Raw genomic sequence first — 12,003 nt, forward strand, 5'->3', positions numbered from 1 at the left:
GCCCTTGAGAAGGTGGTGGTGAGCTGCCTTCTTAACCGCTGCAGTCCATTTGGGGTAGTGCTGTTAGGAAGGGAGTTCTTGGATTTTGACCCAGCGACAGTGAAGGAACGGCGATATAGTTCCAAGTTAGGATGGTGTGTGACTTGGAGGGGAACTTGCTAGTGGTGGTGTTCCCATGCATTTGCTGCCCTTGTCCTTCTAGTTGGTAGAGGTCGCGGGTTTAGAAGGTGCTGTCTAAGGAGCCTTGGTGCATTGCTGCAGTGCATCTTGTAGATGGTACACACTGCTGCCGCTGTGCATTGGGGGTAGAGGGAGTGAATGTTTGTAGATGGGGTCCAATCAAGCAGGCTGCTTTGTCCTGGATGGTATTGAGCTTCTTGAGTGTTGTTGGAGCTGCACCCATCCAGGCAAGTGGAGAGTATTCTATCACACTCCTGACTTGTGCCTTGTAGATGGTGGACAGGCTTTGGGGAGTCTGGAGGTGAGTTACTCGCCGCAGGATTCCTAGCCTCTGACCTGCTCTTGTAGCCACGGTATTTATATGGCTACTCCAGTTCAGTTTCTGGTCAACTAGGATGTTGATAGTGGGGGATTCAGCGATGGTAATGCCGTTGAATGTCAAGGGGAGATGGTTAGATTCTCTCTTGTTGGAGATGGTCATTGCCTGGCACTTGTGTGGCGCGAATGTTACTTGCCACTTATCAGCCCAAGCTTGGGTATTGTCCAAGTCTTGCTGCATTTCTACACGGACTGCTTCAGTATCTAAGGAGTCGCGAATGGTGCTGAACATTGTGCAATGACGAAAGCAATCATGCTGCAGCAATTAAACTCCTGGGTCTCATCTCAAACCTAATACTATATCCAGAGCGAATATTATAGAGTCTAAAATAAAAACATCCATTACATTACCACAACTATTGGAGTGTTTATCAGACATAACATTGCAGATCTGTGTTGACCATCTCAGTGCTACCTCTTCACTCTGGCCAAATTTTTCTATGGCACTGCAATCATTCTGGAGGACAAAGATAACTCCACATTCCCTTTCTATGGTATGAACTGTTCCTTCAACCCACTCTTCATTTATAACTTTGAGTTGATAACTACTATCATTAGCTTTTTCTTCAAAAAAAACTATCGTTATCTCTAACTTGCGTCAGGAATTTCCCCACAGGCTTCCTGACCCCGATGGGGTCAAATGTGGGTCAGAATCCTGCACTGCCTAGGAAACAGTCACCCGGCAGTGATTTTCCATGAATTGGCCAATTAGTGGCCAGAGGGAGGGCTTGCCATCCAGTTAAGTACAGCAAACAGGCTCTCAAAGCTGAAGGGACAGTAGGAGGCCCTCCGACACTGAAGAAGCAGAAGCTTGCCTTTCCAGAGAGAGAGGGCATGCTTCAAGATGGAGAAACCCCCTGGCCTGCCGCCGGGAGGCTGCCTCCAGGGAGCTGGCCTGTTCTCGATACCTCGGGGAGCCTGGAGGCCGATAAAATTGCAGGCGGTAGCCCTGCCACCCCCCCATCCTGCCCCTGGGAAAATGGCCCAGGCGTGAGATGGTGCCTTAAATATTTAGATCAACCATGATCTTATTGAATAGCAGAGCAGGCTCAAGGGGCTGAGTGGCCTACTCCTGCTCCTAATTCGTATGTGCCGGCAATCTGGCACACCGGCTGGCAGTGTGAATTTTCACGCCTGTTCACCTCTGTATCACCGTCATGGGGGCAAAAAATCCTGCCCCTGCTCTTTCTCTCTAAAGTCCTTGAAAGGGTCGTTACCACCCAACTACCCACGCCCAGCAACATAGGAACATAGAAGTAAGAATTGGCCATTTAACCCCTCATTCAGTGAGATCCTGGTTGATCTGTGGCCTAACTCTACATACCCACCTTTGCCCTATATCCTTCAGTACCTTTGGTTAACTAAAATCTATCAGTTACAGATTAAAATTAATGGTCAATTGTGGAAGAGCATTCCAAACTTCTACCACCCTGTGTGTAGAAGTGTTACCTAATTTCTCTCCTGAAAGACCTGCCTCTAATTTTTAAGAGTATGCCCCTAGCCCCAGACTACCCAGCCAGCAGATTTGCAAGCAGTATATTTACTATGTTTATGTCAAAGGACCACAAGGCTATTAATACTTAGCACTGCGCTAAGCCATACAGATCAAAGTTTCAGGCATGGCATGTTGAGTTATCTAATCTCCACTCCAGCAGCTAGTGGAGTATTTCTATTGGCCTAGAATAGGGAGAGGAAAGATCATGTAGTTTCTCACATGTTATCACCATCTAGTCACCAACTGAAAAGTACATCTGTGTGAACATGGATATGGAAAGGATTGGGTGCCATTGTGATCCTGTCCATGATCACCCAGGTTGTCAACATGTAGTGTCAAAACTTGCACATGAAGAATCATCATTTGGATGGGGCAGTGGAGATGACACCTTCAGGAGCAGAGTTGGGGGTCGGGGGAAAAGAGGAGAAAATCTGAGAAGAAATGATTTTGACTGGAATTTCTTCATTTACTTAGGTTCAGATTATAGAACAAATCTTTTATAAATTCATTCTCCCACATGAATGTTTCCCACTTGGGAAATGCATATTGGAAATTTGGCTGCAGAATGACAGTAGGCCCTGCAGAATTTTCCACCCAGCTGTGGGTGAGCTGACCTCTCCAAATTCCTATTATGTGCTCTCAGCAGACAAAACATGACCTGAAAGTGCAAATTCAGATATTTACCTCAAAATCACTATTTTATTTTAAAATGACATTGTTTAACTTTAGGTTAAGGTTATTTAAATGCATCAAACTAATTTTACAATATAAGTATCACAAGCTTGAACTCAGCTCGATTAAATAGCTGGTTGATGTACCATGGATTTAAATATATTTTCTTTTTCTGGAAAACAGATATCAATTCTTTTCAAGTCTACATGGCGTATAAGGACATGTTCCAGATGACAGACAGTGAGGTAAAGTAGAAGATGTGTTTATTTTAAGATGTATTTAATCCAGGGTATCTCATTGAGGTTGCATCTAGGTTTCATTAGGACCCTGAGGGAAATGAGCAGTTAGAGGACATCATATCAAGCAACCACTATCTCTAGAGAATTTATCAGAGCTTGCAAATGGGACTGTGGGTTGAAGCCTCATTGAGTGCATTAAGTTATAGTGCTGTGTTTTAGTTTCTGAGAATTGGATTTGAAGACAGTCCAGACTGATAGGTTGAAAGCTTTGTGATCTAACAATACTTCTATACTTTGCAAAATTATATTTTTATTCCCCCTTCCAGTTTCTGTATTTCTGTACTTATCCGAGAATCGATCAAACTGCTAAATCCAATTACCAGGCTGCCTAATCCACCCTTCAAGCTTTTGCTTTATCTCTTGGCTTACCAGCTAGTGCCAAACTTTGCCATTGCTTTCTCTCCCTTTAGAACGAAAGAAGGCTAGAGATGTTGTCCCTGGGTCAATAGCTTGAGTAGATAGTATTAGCACTGTGACACTGCTGTAGTTGATTATAGCACTTTCATTCATTTGTGTTCTGTTTACAGCTTTATGAAGCTTTTACTTTCCTAAAGGATCTTGGTGCTGTAATCTTACTCCATGCAGAAAATGGTGACTTGATTGCTGAGGTGAGTGGCTGGTTTTGAATTAACTCGCTTATGGATGGCACCAGGCCCACTTGACTTTGTTCCTTAGCGGTCCAGTGGGACAGACGGATGACCTCCGAAGCCGTTATCAATCCACTGACTTTACTTGAAACATCAGCAGCAAAAATTCCCAGGGCGAAAATCCACAGGGAAGGGATGGGGAGGGCAGGGGTGATGGTGGGGAGTGGTGGTCACCAGTGTAATTGCCAAAACTCTGAGTCAGGGAATGTTCCTTTACATAAATGCCAGTGGTGGATGTTTGTGCTGCCATGTGGCGCAATGTCTAGGCCATAAAATACAGTCCAAGGGGAACAGAGTGCTGCCTCTGCCCTCTGAAAGAACCTTGAAGTGGTCCCAGCAGCCCCTTTTACAAAGGGATAAAGCTTAAATAATTTATATAAAAAAAAAACTTTCCACAGTTTTGTCACAATATTGCTGGGACTCACAGGTGAGTCTAAGACTCCTGTGTCATGGGCCTGCACACCTGATTCAGCAAGCATACCACTTCTAATTATACCTTAGACTCCTGTGAGCTCAGGGACATGGGAACTCCTGGTGCTGGGAGACCCCAACCCTGTTCTACATCCCTGGCGTTGTAAGAGGTTGGAGTCTTTGCCTTTTACAAGGCCTGCAGAATCCCCAGTATAAAGCTGGACTCATTGTTTCAGGGCCAAGTCTGATATCTGGCCTGGAGTTACAGTGGAAGTGTACCAGAAGGACTGTGATTTATTGTTGACCTCATTTCTTTCTTTATAATTTGATGCTAATAAATACTAGGAGCAAAGTTTTTGGCTTTATTCTATTGTCAAGATACTTTGCGCTATCGGCTCATTGAGAAAGGGAATTTTCTACATTACAATATTCACTTCTGTCAGTACAGCAGAACCTGTTGAGTGTAATCACCCTCAGAATCTCCTAATGTCTAGTTACTAAATGATTAATAACATATAGTGAAGTAATAACAACCTGGAGAATAAGAAATTTAAAAAAGACTTTCCATTCTAAAGGCAGTATCATAAGCATAATTAAAAATAAGAAAAACAAAACATGGTATTGTAATCTATTTAGTTTAGCTACTGCTAGCACTTTATATTACAAAATATAAATTTACTTTTCAGCACAGTATAGGAGCATTGTGTTCATGAAATATTTGCCTTTTTTTTGTCTTAACAGAGCCAGAACTTTGATGGTAAGTTTACAATGACATCTAAAGCAAATGACCCAGTATTGACTTGATATATCTATGGAAAGAGTATCATAGGGTTAATATTTCAAGTAGATTGGAAAAAAAACAAGGAAGAGCAAAGTGATGTTTGGATTTTTCACTAAGCCATCATTACCCCAAAGTTACCACGACAGTCATTCTCCCACATCACCTCCCCTGACCACCTCCGATCTCAGGGGCACTGGACCTTCCAACTCCCACCCTTTCAGAAGCAGAGGATTTTACTGTTCCTGTACATCGGTGTATTGGGTCACCTGGGTGCAGAGACCAGATGAAGATTGGGCAGGAAGGAGGGCACGCTTATAAGTCAGCACACCCAATTTTCCCATTCATTTAAACTAATTAAGTGACTGCTGGCAGTCTCCCTCCTCCACCACCCTGGAGCACTGTTTCCAGCTTCTCCTCCGCTCTCTGTCACTTCCAGTTTTTGCTTCTACATTTTTTTTTTCCTGGTTCCATCTATTACATCTCCCTTTATTGTTATTGATTTTTCCCTCTCCCCTTCACTTCATTCCTGTCCCAGCTCTTTCAGCGATGCACTCGGTTCCCCGCTTTTCTTTCTTTCTACCCACTTCCACTCCCTTCTATTTCTCCTTCTGTGTCATTTAATTCCCCCGTTTTCCATGCCTTCTGACCCCTCCTTTGCAATAAGTCATGCCCCTCTTGTCCTTGCATGTATTCTGCCCCGCAGCTCTTAGGCATTCATGATTCCTTTATTATGCAGCAGTTCAGATGTCCACGTTATTTGAAGGCCCCAAGAAAATGAGTGGATAACTGCTGGGAGATCAGGACTACCCTTTGTAGCCATGACTCATGATCCCACATTCTCCACCAGCTGCTGCAGGTTGTTCGTGGTGGAAGCAAAGCATATGTAAATTGCCCTGTGAACCGGTATTCAAGCCCATCTGAAGGCAGGACTCGCAGGATACCAATCTCTTGTGCATGCAACAGATATAGGGCATGAGATGTCACCCTCATCAGACTCTTTCTTCTCCCAACCTGCCACCTCCACGTGAACCTTTTTTAAACTTGCTACTTTAATTCTCCAGGCTGCTCGTATCCGTGTTAGTGCTTGAGGCAGGTGGGGTGCGATTCTCAACCTGCACTGAATTGCTAGGGTCCATGTGCTACATCCTCTCCTCAGCTCAGGAAGAACCTAAAGGAAGTAAAGGAATAAGGCTTACAGTCCTTTCTCCAGATCATGATATCCAAGACAGCTGAGATCCTGAGACCTTTTCTGTGCCGTGCAGCTGTTTTGTGACTGCTGCCAGCACTCTGAAGTGCTGTATAATTGACCTTCACTGTAATCGTGCCATTGTTGAATAAAGGAGTAAATGCTTTTCACATGCTTTGGAGATTATCGATGTAGGAGCAGTACAAATAAACACAAAGGGGACTTTCTTAGCACTATTGCTACTGGTGCTGAACTTCTTCCTCACTTATTTCACATACACTAGACTTGAGAGATTACATTCAATTGGTTAGCCATCTCCATCCTTGCAGCTTGCATCTGGGATTTAACAGGCGTGTCCTCTTTGGGACAAAATAGGGCTCCCCTTTTCTTCTGCAGCATTAACTGCAGCAGCACCATCAATGATGTGTTACATAGTCATGTTACTGAAGCACAGCGATTTGATGCCACGCTCTTAATCTTGCTAACTCTGTTATTCTTTTTAGCCTCCAGCCAAACAGTTACAGGTAAATTCCCCTTGAGGGCAACCAGTATCCCTTTAAGAGCTGTTGGCTTGTCCAGGTTTGCAATTTGCAGCTAACTAAGCCAAATGTGCTTTCTCTGTGTGGGGAACATATTCAACTGAAGGGAAGGGCCTTGCTTCACAGTGAGGCCAGCCCTCCCTGGCGTGGGTCTGCCTTTGCCATAGATGAGTACAGTCTCAGTGTTGCTGGACCTGCAATATTGGGACTTATTGGGCAGAATCTTAAGCACTTTAGCAATAATCACGCGTCGGGACCATTTCTGGGTCCCGACTCCTACAGTGCACCCACAGACGCGATTCTTCAAGGAGGCAGCCTCCTAATTGGCCACCTCCACGTCTGCTGTCCAGGCAAGGACGTCTTGCCGCTTCCAATTCATTGGCCTCCTGACCTAACACCCCCCCCCCCCCCCCCCCCCCCGCCTTACTTCCTCCTGGTCCCTTGGAGGCAGGCTTGATGGTGGGACCAGGGAGATTCCACCCATTATGTCTAGGCTGACAAGGCCCACAAGTATTTTGTTGGCATCTTAATTATGGTGTGAGTTGTGTTGTGCAAATTACATCTCTATATTAGCAATAAAAACAATGCCAGCTGGCATGACGTAGAAGACCTGTGCCTTCCTGGTAACAAGTTGAGTATGTGTAAGGCTGGGTCAGCAGGGAATAGTGGCTCTTATAGCCTGTAAGCCCTCTGTCCAAAGAGCTTTGGAAGTAGAGCACAGCAGAATGTGCACAATTAAAAAGAAAGACTTGCATTTATATAGCACCTTTCACAACCACCAGATGTCTCAAAGCGCTTTCCAATCAATGAAGTACTTTTTGAAGTGTAGTCACTGTTGTAATGTAGGAAACGCTACAGCCAGTATGCACACAGCAAACTCTCATAAACAGCAAGTGATGACGACTAGATAATCATTTTTGTGATGTTGATTGAGGGATAAATATTGGCTAGGACACTAGGGATAACTCCCCTACTCTTCTTCAAAATAGTGCCATGGGATCTTTCATTCACCTGGGCGGGCAGATGGGGCCTCAGTTTAATGTCTTATCTGAAAGGCAGTACCTCCAACAATGCAGCACTCCCTCAGCACTGTACTGGAATGTCAGCCTAGATTTTTGTGCTCAAGCTGTGTACTTGAATCTGGAACCTTGTGACTCAGGCGACTGTACTGACTGAGCCACAGTTGACAGTAATGCACCCTTTGTGCTCACTTTCTTCAGCATTCAACAATCAGGATCTGACAATAATTATTCATTTTCCCCCTCCCACAATGACAATTCAGAGTAGTTACACCTTTCATACATTGCCAATGCACATATTCAAACTATTTCAAAGAGCAGTAAGTTCCTTAAAGTTGAATATGCCTGTTTGAAATCCTTGGTGCAACTTCACTATAATGTATAATCTATAAGAGTAATGAATTTGTGTTAACTCTTTTTTAAGTCATACTGTGTCACACAGCAATGTCGATCTGAAGGTGGGAAGCGACAGCATAGCTACACACTTGGACCATTTTAATTAGGAATAATATATTTCAGTTTCAGCAGAATGGTTCCTTCAAAAAATTGACATTTTAACTAACTAAAAATGTAATCATTGTCTTTAATTTTAGGAACAAAAGAAGATCTTGAAAATGGGAATAACAGGACCAGAAGGTCATGTATTGAGCAGGCCTGAGGAGGTAAAGTCTTCCTTCGAAATGTGTATGCACATGTACAGCGAAAGATCAAGGCTAGTTGAGCTCTCCTCACTTTATGCTGTAATAGGCTGTTTGCCACCACATAGTCTCCTGCAGTAGAGAGGATGGGCCGGTTTCCATTGCATTCTCCTTCATAGCTAACAGTCATGATTAACAGGAGGCTCAAAGCGAGGCAAATGCCAATGTGATGGACTGCTTTTGGTGCCACTTTGACATCTTTGAAATATAAGTAGCTGTTGATTAACACAGTTACAGAGCAGCTTGAATCTGTGAGATAGGAGTAATGGTCTGAAATAAAAGGCACAATTCACCCTGATGTACAATATGGACAAATAGTTGGGGCAGGAAAAGGGAATTTTCGAAGAGGAGCATTAATTGCAGGTCCATCATTATGCAGGATATGGAAATCCATATTTGGTGCACTTGTGTTTTCAGTGAGCAGCCAGTTATCATTTCTGTTTCATATACAAATGAACACTGCCCATGGTGTAAAGTGATAGTCATACATCACAAGTCAGTCAGTAGATGTACTATGCAATGTGGTACAGAGCCACACAGATCAGGGAAGGTCTGAGGGTTCATTGTCTGTGTTACATTAGCTGGTTAAGAATGCTATAATTAATATTATTGTTTTTGGCTGTGGAGGAGAGAAATCAGCTCCAGTTCTCACTACTTCGGGACAAATTTAATTCATTCACCAATGAGGTTAATTTAGCCAGAAATCGCACTGCAATATTTGATAAGAATTTCTGTTCTACAGTTTCCTGTTTGTTTTTAACTGCAATTAAATACAGAGACCCATTTTTACTTTGAACAATTTATTTAGGACTAGAGCTTGAAAGACAAATGTATTCCACGGTGCATAATCATTGCCACAATACTGAAGATTCTGAAGCTGCAAATGCAAATATCAGATTGTGTGGAAGTATGTGACTTAGATAATGTCAGCCAAGGAGTCAGTCGGGATGCCACAATTAGGTTTAGCACCCCTGGATTAGGAATGGGGAAATCAGCCATATTTCCTGTTTCTGACTGGGATTCAACGACCCCTGCTGGAAGTGTATATGTGGAAATTGGGGCGAGGACAAGATTGGGCTCAGGTGTGAAGCCCTGCAGTTTAATTGTCTGCAAACGCTCACTGTCTAAGTTGACACATGAAAAATTGCCACAGGATGAGTCTCTTGCAAAGAGCCAATGGGTTGAGGAAAGAGAAGGGGAGAAAATTAGTAGCAAAAGACGACAAATGCTTCAGCTATACAAATCCCTGGCTAGATCACACCTTGTGCATTGTGAGCAGTTCCGGGCACCACACTTTAGGAAAGATATATTAGCTTTGGTGGGAGCGCAACGCAGATTTACCAGAATGATACCTGGGCTCCGAAGGTTAAATTACAAGGAGAAATTATACAAACTAGGGTTGTATTCCCTGGAATTTAGAAGACTAAGGGGTGATTTAGATCAAAGTTTTCAAGACATTAAGGGAAACAGGTAGGGTAGACAGAGAGAAACTATTTCTACTGGTTGGGCCTCTAGGACTAGGGAGCATAGTCAAAAAATTAGAACCAGACCTTTCGGGAATGAAATTAGGGAACACTTATACATGCAAAGGTTGTTAGACATTTGGAACTCTCACAAATGGCAACTGATGCTAGATCAATTGTTAATTCTAAATCTGAGATTGATAGTTTTTTGTTAACCAAAGGGATTAACGGATATGGGGCAAAGTCAGGGATATGGAGTCAGGTCACAGATCAGCCATGATCTCATTGAATGGCAGCGGAACAGGCTTTAGGGGCTAAATGACCTACTCCTGTTCCCATGTTCCTAAAAAGAGAGTTTTGAAAAATTATGTGTAATTAATTGCATTTTTTTTTTTTGTTCTCCTCTACTAGTAACAGTAATATGTTTTGGGCTATAGTTCCATGGGTGCCAGTTAGCCATTTGTTATCTGTGACCCTGGAAAGTGAGTTCTGACAGGCTATTCCATCACAGCTGAGCCTGATTTCCATATTTGCCTAATACCCACTAACATTTTCTAGTAGGAATCACTGGATAACAATCCTATATGGGAATTCTGGCTGTATTTCTTCTTCCCTCCATAGACTTGGAATAGTGGACACTAATTGTTCTGACCTTGTCACTGCCCCAGCTGGGCTCAGCTAACTTGGCACAGATCCAGATATTGAATCTGGAACACCACTGGGCATCCTCGTTTTAATTGACCTTACAATTAACGGCTGTGATAGAACCGCAGAAAACAGACTGCTTATCAGTAAACACTAGATAGTACATAGTTACACTCGAAAATGCTTTATGTTGTAAATGAACATGACACCAGGCTGCTATGTGCATGTTGGTTGTAACCTGATGCTCTGTTGTATTTTAATATCCTGAAGCAGATAGAGCTCGGGTACCTGCCCTGTAATTGGAAACTACAATGTCTGGGTATTGTTTCATATCAAGGGTGTCCAATCTTTTGTCTCTTGGGTACGTAGGTGCATGCTATTATGCCTCAGTGACCACATTTAAACTTTAACTCCATTAATTGGCGTAGATCTCACGTTACTGATTAACTTCTCAATCTTGGTGTCCTGATTTAGGATTTATCCAGCTATGAGGGAAGAATGCTTAAAAAAATGTCCCTTTCCAAATGACCAGATAACATTCAAAACAGGTCAGACCAGAAAATTTAGGAACGAAAATCAGAATGAGTTGCCTCAGGTTTTAAGGGCCCCAGGTTGGACACTTCTACTTTATCTGAAGTATCTGAGAGATCACACAGGGCAAATGTGTCTGCTAATACATAATACGTACATGTGTACACTAGTACATAGTACGAATTCATTCCATCTGAGGACCAAGATATTTTCTCTAGGATATTTAATGTTCTTGAGTGCATTTGATGTCCATTAGGCTGATAATTTTGTTACAGTACAGCACCTGAATGCTTTACATCACAGTAGGTGCAAGAACATAGTTGACAAGAGAATTTGCTGCTTCCTGATACAAGCTAATGCGCAAGAGTTTAAATTTAGCTTGCAATAAAAAAATTTATTTAAAACATTTTTTTTAGAGTGGCTAAGTAATATTTATGCTGTGTTGTTTGCTTCATAAATCCTGTTTTTTTTTTAAGCTGGAGGCTGAGGCCGTTTACCGTGCTATCACTATCGCCAGTCAGATCAACTGTCCCCTGTACATCACCAAAGTGATGAGTAAAAATGCAGCGGATGTGATTGCTCAAGCCAGAAGAAAAGGTAAAAGATGCACATTGTCCAAATCCTGTCTTCAGAGAATGCAGATCATTGTCGCTATAATATTTTCAGCTGTTGTGCTCCAGCAGAAGAATAAACTCACGCTCGGGCTACTAAATTAAAAAAAAACCTTTGTGAAACCAGCAACCCATCACCATTTTAACCCCTGCCTGCTCCGTTCCCATGGGTAGGCTGGGTCAAAATTGGGGCCTACATTTCTGAGAGATCAGGGTTACAATACTGAAGCTGAGAATATTCACATCCACTCAGCAAAAATGGAGGTAAACATGCTTAACAATAGCAGAGACATGAGGGCATATTTTTGTGTTGACGCTATCCTTATTAACAGATGGCAGTACTCAGCATTTGTTCAATATGGCATTTTACACTAGCTGTTCAATGTTTTGTCAGTTCTGTTCACATTCTTATGTTAATTGGGGTAGATTGGATGGAGTGGGTAAGTTT

At 42.8% G+C, this 12,003-nt stretch overlaps 1 protein-coding gene across 2 annotated transcripts in view; it reads left to right on the plus strand.

Moving 5' to 3' along the window:
- The window catches only part of LOC137376212 (dihydropyrimidinase-related protein 1-like), a 55,660-nt gene that overhangs the window by 30,904 nt on the left and 12,753 nt on the right, over nucleotides 1-12,003 (plus strand). For both annotated transcript variants that reach the window (XM_068044336.1, XM_068044328.1), the window contains exons 5-8: nucleotides 2,909-2,970; nucleotides 3,552-3,632; nucleotides 8,201-8,269; nucleotides 11,421-11,541. In XM_068044336.1, the coding sequence (XP_067900437.1) occupies nucleotides 2,909-2,970; nucleotides 3,552-3,632; nucleotides 8,201-8,269; nucleotides 11,421-11,541 (333 nt within the window). The remainder of the gene's footprint in view (nucleotides 1-2,908; nucleotides 2,971-3,551; nucleotides 3,633-8,200; nucleotides 8,270-11,420; nucleotides 11,542-12,003) is intronic.

Source organism: Heterodontus francisci, chromosome 1 (assembly GCF_036365525.1).
Source record: "Heterodontus francisci isolate sHetFra1 chromosome 1, sHetFra1.hap1, whole genome shotgun sequence".
NCBI classification, from domain to species: Eukaryota; Metazoa; Chordata; class Chondrichthyes; order Heterodontiformes; family Heterodontidae; genus Heterodontus; species Heterodontus francisci.